The 26,815-nt window shown below is 38.5% G+C and overlaps 4 protein-coding genes across 6 annotated transcripts in view; 2 read left to right on the top strand and 2 right to left on the bottom strand.

The window, feature by feature from the left end:
* The first annotated feature begins 21 nt into the window (after positions 1 to 21).
* On the top strand, positions 22 to 2,724 carry LOC144661983 (sorting nexin-24-like). Its single transcript, XM_078522717.1, has 2 exons — positions 22 to 1,307; positions 2,272 to 2,724. The coding sequence occupies exon 1, from the start codon at positions 108 to 110 to the stop codon at positions 624 to 626; it is 519 nt and encodes a 172-aa protein (XP_078378843.1). The 5' UTR covers positions 22 to 107; the 3' UTR covers positions 627 to 1,307; positions 2,272 to 2,724.
* Positions 2,725 to 3,534: 810 nt separating this feature from the next.
* LOC144662163 (protein CWC15 homolog) lies at positions 3,535 to 9,281 on the top strand. The gene is made up of 6 exons (XM_078522917.1): positions 3,535 to 3,773; positions 5,082 to 5,300; positions 7,298 to 7,379; positions 7,958 to 8,058; positions 8,443 to 8,500; positions 8,974 to 9,281. Exons 1-6 carry the CDS (start codon positions 3,643 to 3,645, stop codon positions 9,043 to 9,045), a joined length of 663 nt encoding a protein of 220 aa, XP_078379043.1. The 5' UTR covers positions 3,535 to 3,642; the 3' UTR covers positions 9,046 to 9,281.
* Positions 9,282 to 14,771: 5,490 nt separating this feature from the next.
* Positions 14,772 to 21,981, bottom strand: LOC144662473 (P2R1A-PPP2R2A-interacting phosphatase regulator 1-like). The gene is made up of 9 exons (XM_078523282.1): positions 21,796 to 21,981; positions 21,660 to 21,695; positions 21,386 to 21,429; positions 19,400 to 19,445; positions 18,677 to 18,793; positions 18,508 to 18,572; positions 18,374 to 18,432; positions 17,307 to 17,681; positions 14,772 to 15,262 (listed from the first exon to the last, which is right to left on the bottom strand). Exons 1-8 carry the CDS (start codon positions 21,973 to 21,975, stop codon positions 17,326 to 17,328), a joined length of 903 nt encoding a protein of 300 aa, XP_078379408.1. The 5' UTR covers positions 21,976 to 21,981; the 3' UTR covers positions 14,772 to 15,262; positions 17,307 to 17,325.
* A 2,165-nt stretch (positions 21,982 to 24,146) lies between these two features.
* The window catches only part of LOC144661953 (E3 SUMO-protein ligase RanBP2-like), a 48,398-nt gene continuing 45,729 nt past the window's right edge, over positions 24,147 to 26,815 (bottom strand). For all 3 annotated transcript variants that reach the window (XM_078522669.1, XM_078522671.1, XM_078522670.1), the window contains one exon: positions 24,147 to 26,525. In XM_078522669.1, the coding sequence (XP_078378795.1) occupies positions 24,893 to 26,525 (1,633 nt within the window). In that variant the 3' untranslated portion in view covers positions 24,147 to 24,892. The remainder of the gene's footprint in view (positions 26,526 to 26,815) is intronic.

Below are 26,815 nucleotides of genomic sequence, written 5' to 3'. Positions count from 1 at the left end.
TTCTGCGTGCCTCACGGGGTATAAAACTCGAAACGTGCTGTTGTGGCTACAGTTGTCGGAGTGTTGCAAGTCATGTTCGAAGTATGATATCCGACGCACCATAAAGAATGATTGCTTTGTCGATTCCACGGTTCAGAAAACTCAAGGACAAGGAATATACGGTGTATGAAATCCACATCACAAAACCAAACGGCCGTGAAGTTACAAGTGAGAAACGTTACAGCGAATTTTACGATTTTAACAAACAAGTGGGAAAATTTGTTCATGATCATCTGCACTTCCCATCAAAGAAACTACCAAAACCTCTAAACACAAGCTCGCGGTTTTTAGAGTCAAGAAGAGAAGCTTTGGAACAGTACTTAAGAAATCTTGTTTCACACATTGGGATTACAGAAGTTCATGACCTTTTGACGCAATTTTTGGACACTAATTTGCCGCAACATGTTAATTTGGACTCCTCAAGAACGAGCTCGTTGGAAGAATTAGATGGATTCCAAGATGAAGTACCTAAATTAACACATCAAGCATTGGTGTGTTTTATTAATGATCCTTTTAAAGACAATTGTGATGCAAATCCTCTACCAAACATTGTTTTGGAAGGCACTTTGAAAGGGCTCTACGGATAAAGGTTCAAAGGTCATTTGTTATTGACTAATCCGTCATGTCAGATAAGGAGTGGAACATGTAATCAGAGAGTACGTTGTAGCTGTGCATTATTTTCAGCATGACATTATTGTCCATGAAATACAAACTACGTGCTACCACACCCCCTCTAGCTGTTAAACAAGACATGACCAGGGGCCCATAATTTTCTTGAAGGTCCTAATACGTTTTCGCACCCAGAGAGCCATAGCAAAATCATAAACCCTTATGATTAAACAGCTGTTTTATTCACATATTTCTGAGATAAACACAGGTTCCCTTCATACTAGCCTGTGTGGCAGGCGTAAAAAGGGGAGGAGGAGAGAAGGGAAAAACCATGAAAGGGCTCTTTTCACTTTACCTACCTCCCCTTTGAAATTTCTATTGATCTTTTGTGGGGTGGACCTGAATATTTGCTGGAACCACACAATCATTCAATATGAAGGAGCACAAAGATAATACATCAGAAAGCGATCTGTCTGGTATTCCACAACACTGGACGTCTATCTTCAATTCTGTATGTTGAATTCTTTGTGAGCTATTTATACATTTGGATCAAGACTGTTTGAGAAACACAATATAGAACTTCACAAAGTCAGTTTACCGACTTCTTGTAAGCCCATCCAGTGAATGCATTAACAGTCCTATTGCATTTAATACTAGTAGTAATCAGAGATTAGGGGAGTGCGTTCGACCTATAGGTAAAATAGACCCAAGGTAAGCAGGCACTGGCAAAAACCCGATATGGTCGGCCTACTAGTAGTATGCCTTTTAAAAACCAAAGTTAGTTACTATGCTTATACCTCACTAAACGCGAGGAGGATATTAAGTGCGAGAAAGATTGTGTGACAAGCCAAAAGAACATAGAATAAATGAAATATAACATACACAAAAATAATTATTTATTTCACTTGACCGGTTATCGTTTGGCACTAAACGAGATTTAAACTTCCACAAACTTCTGGAAATAGTTTCACTTTGATTGAAAATTCCACAGACATAATTCACACAGTAATCCACTACGCGCATATTGCATTCACACAACGATTTCCTCGTCAAAACGTCTAGTGTTTCTAGGAATAACGATATATCACAAATTTAAAGAAGTGTTAAAACAATTTTGATCCGTACTATATCCACTCTCGATGCATTTAATTCTAACAATTTGTAGTTACTTTTGTGCAACATATAATTGCAGGAAAATACGCTGGTTTACCTACGAACAAACTCCGTACGAAACTACGCATTGACTTACTCGATTTCCACTCTTTTTATGACGTTCGGTGGCTGAAGGCAACTCTGCTACCTATGATGATAACCTTCTAATGTTCTCCATGACATTTTTGGCAAAATCACAATTTTGGCCACACGTTTTTAACCCTTTTTTCAAGCAAAATAATGTTTCAAACTCCGTCTGGGACGCCATCTTGCCATCTGTGGCTACCAGTTTCCCGGCCGAGATTTGCCCCTACAAAAATCAATCGGGGCGGCCAATCTGGTGTCCATACATCTGCGCGCGCATTACTGCTCGATTCATTCCACATAACAGTACACAGGCATACCAACTCAAAAGACACAGGACGCAAAAACAAAATTAGGCTTGCGCTCTCCTTCGTCGAACGCAATTAGCAGTATTTGAAAATTTTATTTTACTGTGAGTTTTTCATGGTTGGTTAAAAAGGTCAATGAGATCTCGGTTAATTTCTATTATTGAATCAATGCAAAACATATTACTTCTCAATACTGACTGCCATATATTTTTAGCATTTGCATTATATTTACACCACCTGTCAACTTGACATTTAAAATACAGATCATTTCTTGGAAATAATTTACATGCAGAAACAATGCCAACAAGGGACTGAAACACAATATGCCATTATGCAAATAATTGTGAATTTTATAATTATGTTATGCTATTTATCAAATGATTAAAATGTTGCACTGTATTTTTTTATTGAAAAGTGGGCAGATCTATACAATTTTGTAGAAAGCTTATGAACCAATTTAATGATGTATTATAGTTATGACAAAGAGTTGTTAGCTATTTATTTTATGGATAGTAAATTACCTGTTGAATTTCTTGCCTTCCTTTAAAAATTGATGAACTGTATAGCCAAGATGAAACATAATAAAAAATTTATAATAAAAAGTTCTCTGGCTTAATGTACTATTAAAAATCTTTCAGCTTTCAGCAGCCAGGGAACAGCCTTGATGACTGTTGCCTGGTGGATAGATTGACCTTACAGAGGCCCTGCCAGGGGGGTTCCCATGTCGCTTGTCTATATAAGTTTAAAAATGTCTCGTGTCGCTGTTTGATCGCACTTCGTGTTGCTGTCGGTAATTAAATTGAAGGAAAATTGCTTGTCCTTGTCGAAATTTAAGTTTTTTCATTAGGGTTGTCGTTTGTAACGATTTTATTTTATGTGCTGTCGCTACTTTTTGGGCCATGTCGCTTGTCGGAATTTACCCTGGCAGGGCCTCCTTACAATTTGTTTTTTCAATATAAGGCAAAATGTTAACACTCAAAGATTCACCAAACACAAAATGTTCAGTTGTGTGAGCATTAGGTTGTAGAGCAACAAGTGAAAAAAAGTAACAGAGAAAACTGGTTGACCTGTTTAAGTAATTCCAGGCATTTAATACCCCCTAGTCCCTACCCCACCCCCTTTCATTCCCTGTCCCCCAACTCATTCCCTTAAGATAAGGTATTGGGAGACTTTATGAGGGTGACCCGTGACAGTGGTACCAGAGTCGCTTCGATCGTTTCTGAAAAAAATCGGCGAACATCCTTCTGTTTACAAATTTTTCAAATGCGTAAGTGCGGCGACTGTTGGTACAAATCAGTGGTTCGTACACAACGAAGGAAAACCGAACATTTGGTCAGCGGTCGTAAAGAGAGGGACGCCATTTTGAAGACGATTACGCTTTTCTTTTCAGTATAAATTGACGACTACAAAGAGCTAAAGAAACATCTAGAGGTGAAGAAAGCGTGGAACTATGACTACAGCGGCTAGACCGACGTGGGACACCGCAAAAGGTGGCCGCGGAAAGGGCGAAGGAGATCTTTCGGCATTGTCAAAACAGTACTCGAGTCGTGACTTGCCTTCACACACAAAACTAAAACACAGGTACATTGATGATAAGTTTACTCGTTGATATGCTTTTCTTTTGTAGCTATTAAATGTTTTTCGGAATGTATGTATTTGAATGCATTGTCAGATCTTGTTTTTGGTAGGAAATAAGTGAATGTTTGGAGTTAAGCACAGTTTGTTTTGTGAATTGATTTTATACAAGATGGCAACTAGCCTGAATTTCAGACATCCCTCTGTGCTCGCCTACTCGCCAGAAGGGACGTCTGAACACATCTGGCTCTAATGCCGTCCGGTGACGTCACTACGCTTTGGGGTTAATTCATGCGGAAAAGTTTCTGTCGAGGCCATGAAATTGTGAAAGAAAAATCGCTTCAATAAAGGACTACAGGGTATAAAATTGTTTTAATAGTAAACTTTTGAAAACTTGAGACAAATGAATGAGATTTTAATCGACTTTAGGCTATATTCTTTTACGGAACCGATTTAATCTGAACTGATTTGCTTTACCTAGCAATCAAAATATAATATGTTACGCAGCGGACAAATACAACACACTCGTGAGTACTTAAATGAATCAATTTAGACGGTTACAGAGGCATCAAGAAACGGAATTCAATACAAAAATATCCTACTTGACCGTGGGCACTGAGTTCAGAAATCACTGGCTCATCGCGGGTGCAGGACATATAACGCGTCGAGCGCCTTTGTTGACAAAACCAGAATACGTATAAATTTGGCAAAACACTGCATGTCGAAGCGACGAATGCCGCCAACTAAAAAACCTACCGGTTTCCATTACTATTCTTCATCCGTATGTAAACTAAGAAAGTAATAAACTCAAGGTAAATGACTAATAAATTCATTTCTGGGAAGGTGAACTCTTTCGAACTCTTTGCAAACGTTTTCAAATTACAATCCTCGCGCAGTAAAATTCAGTCATAATTTCACATAATTATGCAAGTAATTTTTAAATCAACCAATCAAAATCACTACCCGGTTTTTGGGTAGTGACATCACCGGACGGCATTAGAGCCAGATGTGTTCAGACGTCCCTTCTGGCGAGTAGGCGAGCACAGAGGGATGTCTGAAATTCAGGCTAGATGGCAACGTGACATACGTAAATTTTCGTTGCAATCATGAAGTTAAGAAAGTTAATTCAGAGAATTCAATTAGTGATTTTAATCGAAAATATACTTTGTTTTAAGAACACAAAATGTAGTCATTCCTTGAACGGGGAGATGACTTGTTTTCGGGGGGGGGGGAGAAGGGTGCATGACATAGCGCAATGGATGATTTGCTGAACACTGAATCTAAGCTGCTATATCATACACTCTTATCCCTCAGGCAAACAGGTCAAGACACTGTTGAAGAACTGCGCAGCAAAGACTTCCGCAAAGACTTGGAAGAGCGTGAACGTCAAGCAGCTCGTGAAAGAACCAAGGAGAAAGGAAGTAGATCGACAGCTGAACAGCCTAAGAGACCGCGGCTGGACCAACCTCCTCCCTCAAACCTGGATGCAGATGATCCAGTTGACGATGATGATGACGATGACTCCGATGAAAGGTAGTCAGCCAAAAATTCTGTTAGGTTCAGTTTGTGGTTATACATGTAGGAAAAAAGAGCCTTAAGTATATGTGGTCATAAATTGAAAGGTCCAGTTGAAAAAGGGTGGTAGTGTTTTTTCAGTATCTTTAGGAGTTTCTTTGTAATATACAGGTAGCTGAAAGCTCATCACATTATTTTTTATACAAAATGTAGATGCAATATGAATTATTTCTAGTCAATTTCAGTAAGGGAAATTTGGTTGTGATTCCTTCATTATCTTCAAAGTGTTGAACGCTAAAAATGTGTTTATTTTGTCAATACAAAGTTAATGTTTTGTGAAACATTTGAGAAGAAAAATTAACGATAAGAAAATAGAATGACGTTTCGATGACGCCATGTCATCATTTTCAAGTTAAAATTATAATACAGTGGAACCCCGATATAACGATCCTTGATATAACGATATTCCCGATATAACGATGAATATTCTATGTCCCAGCAAAAGTTACAGTAAAATGTATGGGACGGAACCCCGATATAACGATCTTCGATATAACGATATTCCCAATATAACGATGAGAATTTAGCGGACCGAACGTAAAATCCTCCCGATATAACGATATTATCAGTACACAGTCACATTTTATTTGCAAAACATTGAATTTAATGGAATAACATTACGGCAATTGAGTCATCTCTCATGTTTCTTAAAACAGCTTTGTACGATGATATACGAAAATGATACTGTGTTCTTAGCCTTCTTATCAAAATTATTCTCTTTATCCTCCTCTAATATGCAGTAAAAGCATATTCAGTTTTAAACAAACAGTTTAGCATGCACAGAATATGATTGCGTGTTAAGTTTCGGCTTTGTGTTTCTAATAAAGAGCATTTCGTAAATTAAGCAGTCCAACTTCGTGCGGCATTTCTTTAAAACAGAAAACTGGTCTTATACATTGTAGACTTGCGGCTTGTGGTCTTCTTTTAAGTGTTTGCCAATCGCAGAATATTTATGCGTTAAAAAAGATGTCGGGATGTGAACCCAACATAATCGAAACGTCGTTCTATTTTCTCATCGCTAATTTTTCTTCTCAAATACAAAGTAATTTGGTTATATTACTCAGGGATTAGGAAGGAAAACAGGCAAATGAGCCTATGGCCCCTGTCATTGGAAAGTTATGGGCCATTTATAAAACGTTTGGGCCATTAGGGTAAATGAATGGGCCAGGAAAAAATTCAACAACGGTTACGTAATTCTTTATTGCTTGTATTTCACACTGGTTCAAGCAAAGTGAAAATGCAAAGTAACAGATCTTATATAGCTAATAAAAATAACATACTTTTCGTTATTCCATCAAAAGTAACAGTTTCATTGAGATAAAACTATAGATTCTGAACTGGAACTGAAATTTTCGCTCCTCAGAACTAGAATGCATGGAAGATACACTTTGATCGTGGGTCGTTTCACCAGACCTTCGTTTTCATCATTGTTTTATACAGGATCACGATTCTGCTCAGTTGTGGCGGACTTGACGTTCGTGGTGAAAAATGTCGACAATTTTTTCTAAGAGCTGTCCAATTTTAACACTTTTTGGGTATGCATGTTGACTTTAAACAAATAAGGCTAATAAGAGATGTAAATATATTCAAAGCGGCCTATTAGAATGACGAAACAGATGACAACACGAACAAACTGAAAGCACATGGAACTCTGAGCAAGAGCCTTGTTTGCAAGCAAAGTCCGGGTTGAGGATCTGGGGTCAAATGAAGCGACCGCGAAGCAAAGAGCGAAGGCAACATGGTTTTTTGCTTGTTTATTCGTCATTAAACTGAAAATTTTACACATGAAAAACCTTTTCACAAAGTAATATATATTTTACTAGCTGTTTTGCGGCTTGGGCGCATCACAGGCCCGGTAAGTACTTTTTTAATGCGCCATTTCATAGCTTTATACGCCATATGCGCATGGCGCACGTCCTTCCTAATCCCTGATTACTTCATGTATTGTCTTTTAGTGATGATGAAGATGACACTGCAGAACTTCTTGCTGAGCTGCAAAGAATAAAAAAAGAACGAGCACAAGAAGAAGCTAGAAAGGTCAGATTTCTCTTGTTAACACTCAATAATAGGTGCTCAAGACCTGTGTTTCTCTACGATTATGTTTGGATTCTCAGTTCATTCTCTTTATCTTGTCCAAGTTTTGAACATGTTTTTGCACGATCCTGATGGGGCTCTAGACTAATGGTCCATAGCTAACTAGCCAAAGACTAGTAGAATTTAGGTGTTGGCTACTGGGTTAAGCATTGCTACTCACTTCTTTGGCTAGTGAAAAACTCAGAATAGTCAACAGTTCTTGATAGAAATCAATATATATTTGACTAATAAATAAAAACTTTTGGCCAGCAGAATCTGACATTTTGCTAGCCAAAAACAGTAAGTTAAGAAGTAAGTCTCTTAATTTCCATCTTGTGGACTCTCAGTTGAGGCTGCAAATTAAGGAAGCCCTTCCTTTGTTACAGTATCTGTTGATATTGCCCTGAGCAGGTTGTATGAAAAAAAGTTGTAAAGTTACAATGTAGGCTTAAGAGGCTAGCAGTTACAATACTTTTATAAACATGATTGCAAACCCAACCACTCCATGCCTAACTCCCTTACTACCCCATGTTACATATCAGGAAAGAGAAAAGAAAGAAGAAGAGGAAAGAATAAGAATGGAAAATATCATGACTGGAAATCCGTTGCTGAACACACAGAGCAATTTCAAAGTGAAAAGAAGGTGTGCTATATAAATCTGTTTTAAAATTCTTCATATTGACAGGGCTACAAATAACAGTCGGTCATTGGACATTGGCCGACCAAAATGTGTGGTCGCGGGACATGATGTCCGAACAACGTTTTGATCCTAAATCATTTTACGGCAACAATGAATAAAATTCAACCTTTTGTTTTTGGTGACGTCCGAACACAATTTTGTTTTGTCTGACCAAGATGGTGTCTTAGTAGGACATAATTTATGTCCTTTCAAGTGAAAAAAATTATTTGCAGCCCTGTATTGATCACTCTTGGGAATCAAAATTATAGCAAAATTCTTTGAACTTAAGATGAAAATACCCATCACACTCAAAAACTAAACATAATATGTCTATTTGTTTGTAAATAGATGGGATGACGATGTTGTGTTCAAGAACTGTGCTAAAGGAGATGACGGGAAAAAGAAAGTAAGAGGATTCTACCTGACTTATTCAGTTTAGTTCACTTAACATTTAGTGGCCATGTGATCACTGGATGGAAAACATGCAAGCTTGACGAAACGAGCGACTCCCAAAAGTTCCGTTGCAGAATTGATTTTGATTGGTTTTGAAAACAACAGAAATGGCTGGAAGTAAAACACCAAAAAGTTCGTGAAGTCATTCTGCTGAAAGCTGGGCATGCGCAATTCAGCTGGAAGTCTGGCAATATTTTCTAGCAATACTTTCCCGGTCAAGGGGAACAAAGACCTTGGGTACCAGGTTGATCAACTACCGTTATGGCCATGCCTACAAAATGGACAGAATGTTTCATCCAGATCATCGGCTTATCGTACACTTCACTTTACTCTTTTACTGAAACCTCCCAACATGGCCTTCTCTATACACTGGCCAGTTTTTTTGCCCCAGTTTATTTAACTTTTACTCTTTTTCTTCTTTTTCAGGGACAACACTTTATTAATGATACCTTACGTTCAGAATTCCACAAAAAGTTCATGGAGAAATATGTGAAATGATGTACAGAACTGATAGCTACAAGACAGATTTTTGAAGGCTCCTGATGCAGCATGTAAATTATTGCCTCTGGAACAGATCTTTATCTAGATGTCTAGTAACACTCAGGGACAACCAATGTTCCAGGAGCTACAATAATTGTGGTGTTTTGTGTGGTTGGAAAATCTTGTGCAATTCTTTTTATTGCCACTCAAATCATGGAATGTCTTGATACACCAGTCCAGTGCTGAACTGAAACCAATTGAAGACCGGCGGGAAAGAACGGCCGCTGGACTTTCTGGCTAAATCAAACATTATCAAAACAGCTCCAAATTGCGCATGCAGGTTTGTTTACGTGTGCTAAACACTGTCCTTTGTTTCATTTCACTAGTCTTTCGTTCGTTTTCGAAAAATTACACATGCAAAAAAAGGCATTTTGCAAGCTTACGTTCTCCCAGTCAGCTAGCAGTCTGAGTTTTCCAACGCATCGCGTGTACATCTTTCCCTGCAGGGTTTTCTAAGCGTCTACAGAAGGCGAGAAACCATTTTACAAAGCATGTGCTCGACTCGCTGCTGTGTTTCTTGTTGATTTGAGTAGAGTAGGACTGGATACTGCATTGTGACGTAAGGTCACATGTTAGAGGCGGAAGAGTTTGAATTGAGCGAAATGGCGCTTTTGAAAGTAAAACGAAGAAGTTTATAGTTTTAGCTCAAGTGCGGCTGCCAGGTGGTTGAAGGACATCATTAAGTCTGAATACCCATAAGTTTACAGCATCGCTCGAAGAATTGAACTGAGTGATGTTTCTGCCTTTGTTTTGTACAACAGCGCTGTTTAGCGCTTTGGAATAAACGTTGCACAAACCAAGGTAGTTTTGAGCCTGGCCGCGTAGAAAGTCTAAAACAAGAGGTTTCTTGCCGGGAACTTCGTCAACCCGAGTTTTGCAGGGCCCGCTCGGGTGCTGCCGCGACAAAGTTGCCGAGAAGTGACCTGGTTTTAGACTTTAAAAAAATTCTTTATAGGTTTGGCAGGGGACCTCCCCTCGCAAAAATTTTTTCTGTGCCTCATTAAATATTCATCAATCAATAAATCAATCAATCGATTCGTGCCTTAGTTTATCTTGTTTTCGTGGGATTTTGTAGATGTGCGATGATGTAAGGAGTGGAGATAGAAGTGAGAGCAAGCCGGCGGCACTTAACTGAAAGCAAAACTAGTATAATGTGACAACACGAGCAAACCTATTCAATCAACAATCAGTCTTTATTTCACTTTCACCTTAAATTACAGCTAACGGTAACAGATTACAATAGTCTTGCCCGAAACAACAAAAAGCAGCTAACCGCAAGCAGACTGGGTTTAGCTTTTTAACCCTAAATTTGAAATGAAACCCTAGCGTCGTCAGACCCTAACCCTAACCCTTGGGGTTTAGGGTTAAGCTTTTTTCGCTAGGGTTAAGCTTAGGGGTTAGGGCTAGGCCTGTAATCCCAAAACTTTAGCTGGTTTCATTGTTTTGCGGAACAAAAGGTTTCCTTTGTTTATTGTTTGTAAAAGAAAAGTCAAAAAGACGCCGTGCCAGCAAAAACCTTGTCTTTTTGCATGTGTAATTTTTCAAAAACGAACGAAAGACCAGCCAAATGAAACAAAGGGCAGTGTTAAGCACACGTAAACAAACCTGCATGCGCAATTTGGAGCTGTTTTGATAATGTTTGATTTAGCCAGAAAGTCCAGCGGCCGTTCTTTCCCGCCGGTCTTCAATTGTGATATATTGTGTTCTTATGTGATATAGAGTGGTTTTCACTTGTGTGCCAAAAGTAATTTGCATTTGCTTTGGGCTTGCATTACTTCACTTTGTTATTGGTTTGAAAAATTTGCACATAGTCAAGTTTCTTTCTTAACCAATCTGAAGTAAAACCAAAACTAATCATTATGACAGGCTTGCACACGTTTTCCTGCACTTTGCACTGGCTACAATGTACGTCTTGCTTCATGTTGTGTGTGGCTTTTGTGATTGGACCAAGTGATTACTTTGGTTTTGGTTTACGACACTCAAAATTGAATACTGCTCTATTTCTCATAAAAATTGTTATCTGGCTCTCAGCACACTCACAATAGGGTTGTTCTTTTTAAATATTATTTCTAAAGTTTTATACTTTTCCGAACTGTGTGTACATTGGCCTAACAATGATTGTTAGGCACAGTCAATTTTGAAATATTACCATTGACATGTAAATAATATAGCACACAACCTATAATAAAGAATTGAAATAAACACATTTATTGATTCTTCGGGTGGATGGGCTGTCAATGATTATATAGCATCATAGACAAGTAATGTGTAAAGGAGCCTATTCACCACTTTCACATCTCCCATAATACACCTTGTTTGCCCCCCAAAATTTTGCATGAGCATTGTTTTTTAATTTCTCTTGAGACATACAGTCGTCCCAAGGGAAATTTAAAACAATACTTATGCAAAATGTTGGGGGGCAAACAGGGTGTATTATGCACTAGTGACGCATGCACAAGCAATAACAGCTCTTATTTCACCATCAAAACGGCCTTGACTCAAGTACAAGCACATTGCATTTTGATCCTTGCACTTGTGCTTTTGCTTTTCTTGTGCATGCACTTGTGTCGCTAGTGAAAACCAGGCTTATAAAACCACATACTGCAGTGTGTGTTGAGAGCTGTTTGCAACTCCCCAAGGCCACCGATATGTGAATAAAATTACTCAATGCTCACCCATCAAAAATGCCAGCTGTGCAGACTAATTACAATAAGACAAAACTCATTCAAAATATTTTGACATGTTTATTGTAAGTATGAAGTTGGTAACATGAAGTAAATGAATAATGCGAGTACTATTTACAAATTTTAAAATATTGCTATTTAGATACAGACTCTGAAATTCTTACATATTTAAAGATTGTTAGCTTATACATACAATGCTCTTCTTACCCAAAGAAAATTAATAACTATAAAAAAACCTCACCCTAGCTACCTCCATAGCTACTGAGCTATGATTATACTAAATAAGGCTGAACATGTTAGAGTAGTACTAGAAACGGTATAACATTAACCACTAAAGGCCCATGCACATGCTATCAAGGCTCCTTTCTGATTGCTATACTGTTTCAGTCCTGTGAAATTTACACAGGTTAACCCCTGCCTCGTACCCAGACGCCTCTCTCCTGTTTTGGGACATGGCTTCGCGCTCGCTTTGTTCTCGCTTTGCCGGAGAAAGAAAATCGAGGCGCCTGAGGAGGAGGCTGGGTTAACCCCCCACCATTTTGTCAGTAAGGGTTGCCCTTAACAATGTGTCCCATTTATACTCCTGGGTGGAGGAAGTATCTAGCCACACAACATCAGCAGCACAATGATCTGGGCGGGGACAAAAGTCGGACCAGATCAACATAGATCATTGAATTGAATAGGAATAGCATCTGTTGTGTACCGGTTGTGATTAGCTGCTATACTTCTAACTTCAAATCAGTGATCCAACTGTTGTCCCAGCCTCAATGATCCCAGGTAATGCATGAATCTGGACTGCTTGAATCAAGATTAAATGCATTGGGTATTATCAGAAACCCATAAGGGTTGAAACGTGTAACGCGCGCGCACAGCGTTTGATTATTCATTTTGCTAAGTACCATTTTGGAAACACGAAGAATTTGCACGCGAATGCTTTATACACGTAATGACACAAGCAACATAATTTTTGGTTTTGCGGTAAGTTGCTTCAATTTCGACCTAAACGCCGTAAATTTCTCACATAAACTAAAGAAATACATCAAGTGTATCGAAGCGAAGTTCTCCAGACTACTTCAAGAAGATGATGCAGGAGAATTTAACCAAATTTAACTTCATACAACCAAGCTTGCTCAAAAACAAGATTACGCCATCAAGCGCGAGCTAGCCGCGCGCTGTGAATTTAATCCAAATATAGTAATTTTGATTGGTTAAATGTTTCTCGTGATTTTCCAAATATGGTACTTAGTGTAAACGAATGTGCAAACGCTTTGTACAATGCGAATCATAGGGAGTTACACGTTTCAATCCTTATGGGTTTCTGGTATTATGCTAATAGGTCTCCCACTCAAATACTTTAAGCACTCTGATGCTCTAAACACTAGTCTGAAGAAACAAAGCATTAAGAATCATCATGAATGATTTGGTACACGTAATTACTCACAAGAGTTACCATGGAATACTGCTCAGTGACATCACTTTAAATTTAGGACTAAAGGAAACTACTTGTATTTACAATAAGTATATTTACACTCTAGTTTTCATCAGGTCCTGACCTTTAGCACTGATATCCATTGCAACACAATGAAAATTCCAAAAATTTCACAATACAACAACACAAGCTTATTGAATTAAAGTTAACTGTTTTAACTAACTTAGTTTACAGAACCCTTTCTCAGGTTGACTTTCTAAGGGCCGATTTACATGGTATGACTTTCTCTTGACTTTTTCAAGCTTAGGACAGGCCTACAACATGACTTGGGAGTTGGGACCAATTACATGTGCATGCAGCTGTCAAAAGGATGTGGTAGGTTGATTTACATGACACAATTTGTGTTGTAGTCATGGTGAAAGCGTGTCGTGTTAGGCGCAAAATCGTACTGTCTCATTTGCCCCTAACATAGATCTGCCTTGAATTGCTAGAAGTTAAAAGCTTTATTTTACAACAGAAATAGAAATATATTGCCTTTTATTTACATAATCTTGCAAACATGTGAGTTTAATATTTCAGAAAACTACAAAAAATATCAACCACAGCTTAATGATTTGGTCCTTGAAGCCTTTGAAACTTTCTTGCACCATTAATTGTGAAGTCAACATTTTTTACTTTTTTACTGCGTATCCAACCATAAGCAAAATATTTGCTTAAAAATAAAAACTAAATGTTTTTTTTAATCGAATACCACACAATTCAAGTTTATACCTCCGTCTACAAAGTGTTGGCTTGATGAAAACTAGAGCCACATAATTATAAAAAAATGCCCAGTATTAGTGAAACTATCTCCAAACTCGATGATATAAAAACTAAAGGGAATGTCAGTCTTTTTTTTCTCTTCTCCTCTCTCTTCTCTACCTTTCAGCGCTGTATTTCTTTTTTTTTTTTTCCCCTTTCTTGTGGCGTTTTAAGCCAATTCGCGCAGTAACGTACTTGTTCAAGAATACTGACGTCACTTTTCTTTGACCCGGTTTTGATAAATTCAGACATATGAATTATAAAAAAATGCCCAGTATTAGTGATGGTATATATGGAAATGACTGATAATGCAGTTTGGAGATCCAACTCGACATTGCTTTATAATTATTACAAGACAATGTAGTGTTGGACACCACACAACATGTGACAATGACGACCAGGGCAACAAGAAAAGGTTGTTTGTTCAATTAGTTAAGACATTTGTTATTTATTTTATAGCTTATTCCATTATTCAGGTAAAGTTGAAGTTTAACCGTATTTATTGGATTAAGCGCCCAACCTCGAATAAGCGCCCACCCTGAAGGTAGCAAAAGTTAATAAACGCCCATCTCGAATAAGCGCCCACTTTCAAGATCCAAACAGTTAATAAGTGCCCAGGGCGCTTAATCAAATAAATACGGTAATTAACTCCCAAAGCAACAACCCCTGTACCAATAACTTTCTGGCAAAGACCTTTTTTCCGAAAAACTATTGAATCCCATAGCAAGGTCGCAGTGCCTCGGCAATAATTTTATCAAAAAATTAATCCACTTTTTCTGGTCAAAACATTGCCTGCTTATCTAAAGTTCCACTATAAATTTGAATGTTGTTATTAGCTTATAAGTAGAACTGCATTTAATTTTTTCAAGGTCTTTGCTTTTCATGATAGTTAACATAGAAACCAAAGGGACAGAAATTGACTATTAATAAAACAATAGTACTGTTGTAATAATATTATTATAAGTCATAATGTTTTTGTTAATTATTAACAAAAGTGACTGAGTGAATAAAATAGTATTTAATATAATTCAAAAGGCTAAATTTTATCCAGTCAATGGATATTTTTCTTGGATTCTTCAATAAAATCACTGTAAGTATGAAATCAATCCAGAAAGATAATTATTAGCTATCACTACCTAATACTGCATGTCCAGTTAATAAATTTACATGTACAATTTGGCAATGCCATATGAAAATGATATCTATCTTGTATAAAGCTCTAAAATACTGTATGTTCAATTGTTTACATAGAAAAATAGACCTGCAAAAGTAACAAAAAATATAGTGTTAGTCAATGACCATTGTTTTTTGAAAAAAATGTTTTGCTCGTGGTCACAAAAATTACAAAGTATTGCTATGAACTTTATAATAATCATGAATAACTCAAAGGCAGATAAAAATTGAAAAATTATTTCTAAACAAAAACTGAACAAGGGTAACACCTTGGGATCTTGGATGCAAGTGTTGCACTTTTTACAATTTTTGCTATTTGACTATTCATCATCCTACACATTCCCTTGACAGGTACTGAAAACAGTCAAGATTGCTGTAGAGTATTAGCTAGTATTAAAGGGGAACATCAGCCAATGGTATTGGGTGATGTGCTTCTAAATAACAAACATCAGTTTTGGGTCATGGGCAGTCTTGCATCATACCTGGATCCAAGCAACTCGTGCAGTTTATTTTAGTACTAGTAATTTCCCATCACCTGTTAATTGTAACTACTAGTTGGTTTTTGCCTAACGTTAGTAAAAGTACAAACACGCTAGGTACAAAAAGGGATTGTGCAGAGGGTTGAGTTTTATTGCTCAATTGCTTAGCTTGCTAGTACACGGTACACCTGGCTACTACACATATTGGCAGTTTTTCCTTTCCTTATGTTGCACCCCAAAATTAATATTGTTGTGCTAATGCATCAGTCAATTCCAAAACCACCCATCTGGACAAACCCCCGGTCAAATTCCCTGCTATGTTGGCAGTTTAGACGGTCAAATGCCCCACCAGTTAGGGCTTCACAGCGCGTCAAATTCCCCACCCTTTTCAGATTTGAAAGACTAAAGGGATAAACTACAACAAAGCGAAGAAAACACCGATGTTTACTTTTACTCAGTATAGCTTGAAATCGCTCTTTCTAGCTCTGCTAATACGTTATCTGCGAAAGGTTTCTTAAAATACCTTATTGATAACACATTGAGAAAATTCTCTTCTGACAACAAATCCACACTTAGATGTTTTTCGATAAAGGCAAAAGGATACTGTAACAAAAACAGAGGTGGAATCACGAAATAACACGAGTATTGTGAACATTCGTATTTCTTAATTAGTGAATGAACGGATGACGAAATCCTTTAATTTGAGACCGTTGACTCTTGTTTCTTTGGTGGTCAAATGCCCGGCCTGGCGGGCGAAGTTTTGCGTCAAATTCCCCGCTATACGGAGCTAACCTCGAGTCAAATGCCCGGGGTATGCCTGGGTGGGCGCGGGGTGGGCGGTTTTGGAATTGACTGATACATAACATGATGTTTGCATAATGCCACTCAGGGCTCGAGACTAACGGTAGCCAACTAGCCAAAGGCTAGTAAATATGCAGTTTTGGCTAGTAGGTTTTGGCCTTTCACTAGCCAAAATGGCTAGTGAAAAAATCAGGCATTAGTGGCAAGAAACCGCATTTATTAAAATCGTCTCTCAGAGAATATAACTAACAAGTAAACTGTTGACATTATAGAATGTGAAGCTTTAAACAATCTAGTTGACAAAAACACATGTACATGTACAATTTTTATAGTGAAGAACAAAGCCCAATTTTGTAAGGAAAAAAACACGAAGATTTAAGAAACATTTTACGGCTCAAGGTTTAAACATTATCGCACATTGTTTTCACCCTCTCCCCCCCCCCCCTTAAAAGAAGAACTATGCTTAAAAATTGTGGCTAGTAGAAAATAAGTTTTGGCTAGTGAAATCAAAGCTGTCACTAGCCACTTGGCTAGATAGGAAAAAAGTTAGTCTCGAGCCCTGCCACTTTAGAAATGAGAAGAAACCTGGTAGAATTTCATCCTGCAGTCACTTGTTGGTCAAAACAAAAGATGAGAAACCATGTTGTCTCCAGTAATGGTCTCACTTTAGCAATAACAGGGGGAGTCTCACCCCAGATTTCTTCCCCTCTCTAAAAAGATGAACTTCTGTTTTAAACAAGAAATACTTTTATTAGTGTATTTTGTTGAGTTGTGTTAGCCTCATGGTAGACCTTGTGTCCCATTGCTTGTGCATCTACCATTTGGCAAATTAATAAACAAATAAATAAATACCTCTTGGCTTGAGCACTCATCAATCTCTGACAGGAGCAAAGGTGAAACAGGACGTGGAGGTAGCTATCGTCCTAGAATGATTTTGGGTTGTGGATGGACCAGCAAGGGGTGACCTTGGGGGTGTAAATTTTGATCGATAAACAGGCAAAGGATGTCTTTGCATTTCGCCAAGAAGCATGGGAGTGGCGGATGATGATGATGATGTTGAAGACGTATCTGATGCTGCAGAACTAATGGGATATTCATTTAGGTGATTATCGTCATCAAAGTTTAGGTGTACAGATTCACACGGAACATCAGGTGAACAGTTAAGCGGCGAAACATCACAGAGACGCTTTGATGGACTAACACCTGGCTCAAAGCCTTCTGATGGGCCTAGAAATCAAACAAAAACAAATTCTTTACAGAATACATTGATTTTCTTTACCTCACACCCAAAAGTACACTTCTGTTGCACTTTTCAACAACCTTTTTTCTGGTCAATGAGGTTTATATACACTAAGCACAGTAAGAAAGGTAGATGTAACAACTGCACTCAAGACTAGTTGCCCATCTGACCAGCAACTACTTTAATAGCAGAATTATTACTCCCCCTGGATGGGATGCTAGACTGGGGCAGTGTTATCTCCCAGCATTTAAAATACCCACACCCATTGATACACCTGGGTGAAGAAGGGCACTGTAGGAGTCCAAGAACACAATGATCCAGGCTAGACCTAGAACGTGGAACACTTACTCTGGAGACCAACACACTAACCATTAAGCCACTGCACCTCCCGCACAGTCAGATAAGACACGACAATTTATACCTTTTAACTAACTTAAACTAGATGATGCAAAATAAATAAGTCAGGTAGCGGGGCAGAAAAAGCTCCATAAGCACCCACATTTATAAATTTTTGTCATTAATAAATGTTTTTCATCAACAATCATGTCATCCTTCAATGCAGCTCAGGAAAATGTTACCTTTCCACTTATAAAAATTCCTAATGCATAAGTTGCCTTTTTGTTTTCATTATGTTTTGGTGCCATTTTGTACATTATATTTAACACGGAGAATTACTTACATTTTCTTTTCAATGCCAAGGTACTTGGTCGAAAATAAACAGGGCTTAGACTTCTCCGTCTGCAAGAAAACACAAATTAGAGTTGATAAACACATCAAGTCTTCGCCATAAAGTATTGTAAACCTGAAACTTACGTGAATGTTTGTCGAGTAGGACTGGGTACTGGACTAGGAGTTAGGCTTCTTGCATTTCTCATCCCCTAAAAAAGAATATTTTTAATTGTACATTTGTTTATTCAAGCAAGAGGTTTAGAAAGCTACTTTTAACCTGTTTTGCATCATTTAGGTTGAACACAATTCTCACCCTCTGATTATTTGTTGGCGATGATGATAACGAAGACGGTGACGGGAATGCATGTCGGGGGTCATCAAAGGAGTTCCGTCGTTCATGCATGTCTGAATCATTGTTTTTGTCATGATCCTAAGATACAAAAAGAATTTTTCACAATCACACAATCACAATCTTTATTTAACGTGGTCAGCACGCTTAGCTAAAGAGCTAGTTTGCAGGTGTGCCACGAAATAAACAAAATAGAAAAATAAAAACTTCTTGGAAGTGTATAAAATATTTTTAAAATATTATTTCTGACACTAGCTGTTACTGTGATTGGAGGAGCCAGGTAAGTGACTCATCAGTTGTTATTATCATTGGACCTTTTCTCGCCAGGCCTCTGGCTTATTTAAAAGTTCATTGGGTACTAATATTAATACCATTTTCGTATTCTTGGAATTGGACTGGAACTAGCTTGCAATAGAGGCTAATGCGGGTAATCTTTTCAAATGTAAATGACATGACACTCTTTTTAATGATATTCCCTTGCATTAGCCTCCATTGCAAGCTAGCTATTTCCAGTCCAACACCGAGAATGCGAAAATTGTCTATTCCAGAAAAAAATCCACTCTCCACCAACAGATGGCATTTAGGAAATAACCTTGCCATCCATCAGGGTGCAGTGTGTGGATTTCTTTTTTGGACAAACCCATAAGCAATACATGCACAGTTACATCATTGAATCACAAGACTTACCATTAATGTCATGTTCTCATGTATTCCAATTGTGAGGAAGAGTTCACTGAGAAAATGAAAGGTTTAAAAATTAAAACACTTTCTAATTTGAAATAAAGATCGTTTACTATTAATAATACTTGTCTATTCCAGCCAAGGCTAGTCAAGCATTTCATTGAATAACGAAGTTATCATTTACCCCCCCCCCCCCCAATTCTCCCCCGTCACCTAAACAGAGCCTTATTCTTCAAGCAAACAGCTCAATATTTTAATCACAATGACTCAGTCCAAAAATAGAATGCTGAATGGATTATAATTGTACAGCGTCAGGCGTGTCAGAATCTGGAAATAATTTTACAGTTTACCCAAAATTTACATGACTTTGACAGCATATAATATAAACAGTTGTCCAAAGCATTTTCCCAACCTTTTCACAATAACAAAACAGAAGACAAGGTACTCCTGTGTTCTGTGAAGGTTGGAAAAAGCCAGTTGTACGGTAAATAAAGAGAAATGAGATGAAATGTCATTTACTCAGATTTAAATATTTAAAATTCTTTGGGTAGGAAAAATTGTTATGGTAAAATACAAATACCATTACTGCCATATCAGTCTAGACATTTGAATACAGTTTACAAAAATTATTTTATTTAATATGGAAATTCTTTCAATTATTTTTGCACCAAGACGTTCTTGTTTAAAATAATGACAGGCTAGAATTTTACCTAAAAAACCAAAGCTCAATGGCTTATAAAATTCAAATTAATTTAATTTTCAATAACACTTAGGGCCTGTATACATGGAGAGAGGGCGCCCCGGCTAACCGAGTTACCCGGCTAGAAGGGATGAAACATAGCCCGCCTTTACATGCAGAATTCACAGCCCTTCTACCCGAGTTGAGACAGAGTCATTGAAGCGTGACACAGCGTGAGAAAACCATGTAGCTTCAAACGATTGAAGAAAAATATGACTTTTTACTGAATAACCAAGGCTAGCCATCTTAAAACCTATTTAACTTTGATGTGCAAGCTCTTAGAAATTTACTGCGTCTATTTTGGGGGGAATTCAATCGAAATTCAACAGTCTTTGGTCACCAAATTGAAATTAAATTTGTTGTTTCGTGAATTAGGATAATCATTCCTACGAAAATTTCAATTAATTATAGCTGTTGCTCAAAGAAATATTTTCCAGCTTACAAATAAAACTAACTCGATCTAATTTTGGTCAAATAGCACTGTTTGGGTCCCGAATTTATACATTTTATGTCATTTACTTCAAAGTAAATTTAAAAACACGCACGAAGACTTATCCCGGCAAGCCGGGATAGCTCGGGCATAACCGTTTACATGGCAAAAAGCTCTCCCGCCTAGAAGGGTGCCCCGGGCAAGTAGACCGAGTGCCCCGGCAAGGCGAGTTTCCCGTCTAGCATGTAAACGCTTCAATGTGTTTTCTAAAGAAACGTATGAAAAGTTGGCTCGCCCAGGGTAGCTCGGTTAGCCGGGTAACTCGGTTAGCCGGGGCACCCGCCTTCCATGTAAACAGGCCCTTAAAATGCTTTAAATTGGGGCACAAATTAATATACAGATTACAAAATTTGGAGCATTTATTTTGTATTTATTTGAAGTTTGATGTCGTACGTCAGTCTCGTAATAAATCAAATTACCAAGGTATCATACTATTTTACAAATACATCATTTTTAACATCTGGTAAACGCATCTTTAAATTGATGTTTTTAAAAACGAAAAGCATCCTGCAATCTCAACGTACTTCTTAGTAGTAAAAAGAAGAATGTGTGAGTCCTTTTCCGTGACTGTAAGAACCTCAAAATCTACCAGTGACATGGAGTCATTTATCGAGATACCGTAGAATAATGTTACATTCACATTAAACACTCTCTAAAGAAATGCCAAAATTGTGGACTAATTAACTTGAATTCTTCATGCAAGGTATCTCGTTGTCTTTATTCTTGATAAACAAGTTAGTCGGCCGGTATTTTCATGCCTCACCTTTCGACTTGTCTTTCGCGACTAGCATCATCCATGCTTTCTTCCTAAAAACGTTAAATAATATAATAACGAAATGATTTCCTCATCTTTCTTCTGTTTTTCCATATTAAAAATAGATAGCTTTTTTATAGTGGGATTTTTTTTAAATAATCGAAGAGCATATCGTCTGGAGGCAATATGTTTGTAAAAGACTCAGCATGCATGAGATAACAGAACACAGAACGAATAAACTTGTTCCAATAAATTATTTTACAAGAAAATAACAACACTATACCCTTTTGATCTGTTCTATTCTTGATGCGGGAGATCCCTGAAGAATGGAAAGCACAAATTGGCGATAGGAGCCATAAAATCAAGGCTAAAAGAACTTATAAATGCATTTGACATTTGTTCGCGGAATTTTTACTTACAACATTTACAGCCATTTGACTCGTAGAGAAGCGTCGCTGCCTTGAAGTCTGTAGCGGCTGAAATATAGGAATAGGATCGCTCACCACAGCAGCGCTAACATTAGGCGCAGAATTCGATCTTCGTAGTGTACTCGAAGGTAAATGACCTAGATCGTCGGTTTCCATTGCATTAGCCGCCATATTGCTTTACGGCTCTCAAAGACAACATCTGTAAGCCCGCAAGGGATTGTTCCGGTCTAGCGCTTCCGCTCGGGCCAGTCTCCGGGTTATTATACGGCGGACTTCCTGTGTTATTTGCGTACTAAATGATTTGATTTAGCGCTCCCGGGGGCTAATGTTTGAAAATACTTTCCTCTCAACTCAAAACTTAACGAAACTCGATCCCTTTTTTGGTAACTAAGACAGACAACTTAACTCTGCTAGTTAACCTGTCCGTATACTTCATTTTCCATCTTTTTTTCCATTAATTTTTCTTTAAGCCTACTTAGTTTTGTTTTTGTGTGTTTGTGTTGTATAGTTTGCTATGTAAATGTTAAGTATACCTGACCTTTTTATAAATTATCGTAATAAAAACTATGGCTGCCCAATCTTGTTAGCCAATCGTGGTTATTCTGGGCAGCCATGCACTTTACTTTATTTCTTTTATTATTGTATTGTTAATTTAATTGAATGTATAGGGTGCAAATAAAGTTGTTGTTGTTGTTGTCCTGTTGTCGGATTTCCGATCGAATTGGAATTCAGAAGTGTAGGTCTTTGTGGATGGAGGAAACGGAGAGACGGAGAACCCGGAGAAAAACCCTCGGAACAAGGACGAGAACCAACAACAAACTCAACCCACATATGACGCCAGGTCCGGGAATCAAACTCGTGCCACATTGGTGGGAGGCGGTGCTCTCACTACCATCCCTGTTCCCCCAAAGTTAACAATACCTGTAAGTACTCTCTCCAAAGGCTGGTATTATCTAGAGACGGAGTCGGGGAGCTGAGTCGAAGTCGTAACCAGAAAGGCAGTGTTACGATCCAGGGAAAATCAAATTGACGGAGTCGTATTAAAGCAGAGGTCCGATTCCACTTGACTCCGCCGCATAAGATCAAGTGCAAACTAGATTGTCGGTGTCGCAAGCAGAATTGGTTCTTCCGCTTCTGCTTGCGACTCCGATAACTAGTCTTCACTGGATCATAAGCGACGGAGTCATAAGCGGAATCGGAAAAAAGGAAATGTTCTGCCGATTCTTCGGACTCCGATTCCGTCGAGTTTATGACTCCGCTTACGACTTCGATTTTCACTAGTTCGTATACGCTTTTTATAAATCGCAACTCCGACTCCTACTACGTTAGAGAGCTGAGGTGTCCGTCTTGAGAGTCGAGGTAACATGACACCAGTAATTCTGAGATCATAAAGCTGAACCTATGCACGATGAATATATGTCTAAGTCTCTCATGATCACTTTAGCAAAACCTTCAAACTGGAGCTAAAGTAATGTTAGAAAATTAACCTTTTTGATCATTTAAGTCAATACTTTACTGCTTCTGAAAAGTAAGAAATTTACATGTTGCAAACTGGGACAAGTTTTTTGTGTATTTGCTTGTTCTGTCTGAAGATCAACTGTTGCCTTCAGCTTAGTAAGCCAAATAAACGTTTCAAAAAGTGGGCGAAAGAAGAGTTAAAACAACGAACTCCCGAAGAAAAACTTTAATGACTACTTGCTTATGAAAACATGTTACTTTCTTGACACCCCTTTGACAACTTCCTGGCGGGTTTTGTTTGATTTGACCTGCAATCAGAATTTCACAAGTGTGGCAGGCGTAGTTGCCATGACATCATTCACCGGCGGGAAATCAAACATTTGACACGTCAACTCCTACCCGAAACGTTTTGGAATTTGATTTGGTGAAAACAAACAAAACGGAGCCAATAAGCACGTTGTCAAAAACACGTCAAAAATTAATTATAAACTTTACCCAGTGGCAAACAGTACAGCTAGTATTACTCTTAGCCTGCGTGGCCGGCGTTCAAGGGGAAGGAGAAGGGGTGCTTCGCGCTCTCTCCTCGCACCTCGCGCTTCACGCTCGATTCCCCTTCTCCTTCCCCTTTAATTTGAACTGACGCCGGCCACGCAGGCTATATTACTCTAAGATAGAGCGATTTTCACTTGAGTGTCAAAAGTATTTCGCATATGCTTTGGTTCTTAGTGATTGGTTCAAAAATCTCGCGCCACTTTCTCCTCAGCCAATCAGAAGTAAAACCTGCCAAAACCAATCGTGACTCCCCCGCGCTTCGAGCCAGGTCAATGAATTTACATGCATTTACTTCGAGTTTTGATTGGATCCCTGGATTATCCGTGGCCTTTGTGATTGGCTAGAGTGATAACTTTGGGTCTGCGACACTCAATAAAAAACCGCTCTATCAAACATGTTACTAACATAAAATCTTTCCGGCTAGCAGATTAAATGTACATACTAAACCGAAGCCTCAAAAATTATTTGTTATACTTAACAATAATGCCCAGCAAAACCAGGCGGAATGTTCTCCTTCAGTTCAGTCCTAAGATTATCTTGACCAGATTCTAGATTTTTTCTGTTGTTATTCTTGATGAATTCGTTCATTCTAATTACTTGAACCTGAGAATTGTTATGAAATAGCAAGAAGACAGGCATTCATCACTAACGAGCCAGTAGAGGATTAGCGTGCCAAAGCAGTAAGCCACTATCTATGGAAACTTTATTCTCATTTGTTGGTTAGATACAGTGACCCTTGTGTTTACGGTGGTATAACCTAAACATATAGCAATTGAATAAAACGATTCTCTTGCAAGCTTGTGCCCTTAGGTCCAACTGGCATACCATTCACTTAATTTAGCGAGGGCAACAAGAAGAGAATATGCTAACAAACAGTAAACGTTAGACCTATTTTCTTTTCTTATCATCTCTCGTTCTAGCCATCAATCTGCAAGTCTGCTGATTCACACACTAGCGATGCTCTAAATATGAAACACAATTAGTTCTGCTCTACAGACTACTATGAATCTCCTTCGCTAGCGGCAGGTCTTCCTTTGTCATCATTCTACGCTTATATCGTGCCTTCTTTGTCAGTTTCTCAAATTACCTCTGGTTGTTTTGTTTCATCTTGTTTGAGGTCTTCTTCGAGTTTAGCTTCACTTTCATTATCCTCTTTTACAGCAGCATCCTCCGTCTCGCGATCGCCTGGAATATCGCGAACTGGTTCTTCCTCGCCGCTTACTGAAGCTTTTTCCTCTGAATAGGTCTCATCTGTTGTTTCTAAAGGTTTGCCGCTGTCTCCTTCAACCAATTCAACGGCCGTCAGCTTTTCGCTTTCGTCTTGCTCACCATGAAGTAGTTCTTTTCCACTGCTCGATAAAGGCTTCTCCTCTTTCTCGACTTTGCTTGGATCCCCTGATGCTGTTACCTTTTCATTGCTATCCTCAGCCTCATCAGTGGTAGCATCAACCTCTTGAACATTCTGTGGCTGATCACCTCCTTTATTATCTACATCTTCACAAGGTGTCTGCTCATTTGATTCAGAAACGACTTTTTTGTTTTCCACAGTCTGTTCACTCAAGTTTCCTTCTTGCTTAAAGGAGCCAAAGCTGACTGGAACTGCTGGGCTCGAAAATGGTGTTTGGCTCAACGAACCAAATGAGAAAACCGATTGTGCATCACCTTGGCTTGTTCCAGCTGAACCAAATGAAATCCCTGAACCAGCTGACGGTGTGGCTGATCCAAATGTAAACCCTGAACCAGTAGATGGTGTAGACGATCCAAATGTAAACCCTGAACCAGTAGATGGTGTAGCCGATCCAAATGTAAATCCTGTGCCACTAGATGGTGCAGCCGATCCAAATGAAAACAGTGGTTTTACATCTTTCTTTAGACCTTGACTTGGCTCTGCTCCTGGTTTAAGAGTTCCACAAGCAACACACTCAATTTTATCACTGTCGTTTCTCACCATACAGCTGTCGCACTCCCACGACCCCTCAGCAGCTTTAAACTTAGTGAGAAGATCTTCTTTGACTTCTTCTTGCTTTTTGTCTTCTTGAATTGGCTTCACTGGTGTCTGATTCTTCAACATTTCTTGGCATTCTTCAAACTTTTCTTTGAATTGCTTAGCGATGTCGTCTGATTTAAACCTGACCGCAAGTCGTTCTGCTTTGCATTCCTGCTCAGAAAAATCTGCCAGAGTGCTCCACACCCAGGATTTCTCTGACCCTGCATTGGGCTGTAGTTTCATGTCAGTTGTTATCTGGTGATTTGCACAAATTTTCAACACCTGATCCCGACGCATCAGAACTCTCATCTTTCCTGATTGTCTATTTCTCAACAACTTTATATCCCCGACTCCTCGTTCTTTCCACTGCTTATCCTCTGATACAAATCGATATAATTTGGCTCTATGGGAAAACATGACTTCTTCGTCTTCTTCTCCAGTTTTCACATCAATCTTGTCAGGAAGTGGAATAATTGGCTCAAAGTGAGGACCGTCATGATCATGTTCTGTTGCTGACCCATCATGTTCTGCTGCACCTGGGGAGGCGAACACTGGGGAACCAGCACCTACAAAACCAGGAGATGACTTGGATGGTTTCTGTCCAAATGGACTGCTGGTAAGAGACGTTTCCGCTACTGAATGAAAGGACAATGAAGAGATGCTGGAAGAGCCAAAAAGGAACTTTCCTTCCGTGTTCGGCTTGTCTGGTTGGGAAACCTTGTCACTGAAACAACAGAAATGAGAGAATGATTATTAAGAACAGCCTTTACAAGGAGCTGTCACCCATGTTACCAAAATAAGAACCAATTGTATACTTAAAGTTACATCCGTAGATGTAGATGTAGGTTAAATTTAACTATCAAAGGTAAGGTCTGATTGGTAGATGCATAAATCTTCTGCATGCAGCGATCTGTTGAAGAAAACACCTTATGTTGGAACAGTTTTCCCCTACCGGGAATTTTGTTCCTTTTCAGAGTTGAGAAAATAGCTACGGTAATTATTGCTATAACAGTA

Source organism: Oculina patagonica, chromosome 8 (assembly GCF_052425735.1).
Source record: "Oculina patagonica isolate OP01 chromosome 8, crgOcupat, whole genome shotgun sequence".
Classification (NCBI taxonomy): domain Eukaryota; kingdom Metazoa; phylum Cnidaria; class Anthozoa; order Scleractinia; family Oculinidae; genus Oculina; species Oculina patagonica.
The sequence above is the reverse complement of the archived record's forward strand: the minus strand, read 5'-3'. Positions and strand labels throughout refer to the sequence as shown.

Coding starts and splice junctions, on each gene's coding strand:
- LOC144661983 (XM_078522717.1), top strand. CDS start 108: ATGATTGCTTTGTCGATTCCACGGTTCAGAAAACTCAAGGACAAGGAA.
- LOC144662163 (XM_078522917.1), top strand. CDS start 3,643: ATGACTACAGCGGCTAGACCGACGTGGGACACCGCAAAAGGTGGCCGC. Junction 8,059..8,442: donor AATTTCAAAGTGAAAAGAAG/GTGTGCTATATA, acceptor GTTTGTAAATAG/ATGGGATGACGATGTTGTGT. Junction 8,501..8,973: donor GAGATGACGGGAAAAAGAAA/GTAAGAGGATTC, acceptor CTTCTTTTTCAG/GGACAACACTTTATTAATGA.
- LOC144662473 (XM_078523282.1), bottom strand. CDS start 21,975: ATGGCGGCTAATGCAATGGAAACCGACGATCTAGGTCATTTACCTTCG. Junction 21,430..21,659: donor GAATAGAACAGATCAAAAGG/GTATAGTGTTGT, acceptor TAACGTTTTTAG/GAAGAAAGCATGGATGATGC. Junction 19,446..21,385: donor CGCGAAAGACAAGTCGAAAG/GTGAGGCATGAA, acceptor TCATTTTCTCAG/TGAACTCTTCCTCACAATTG.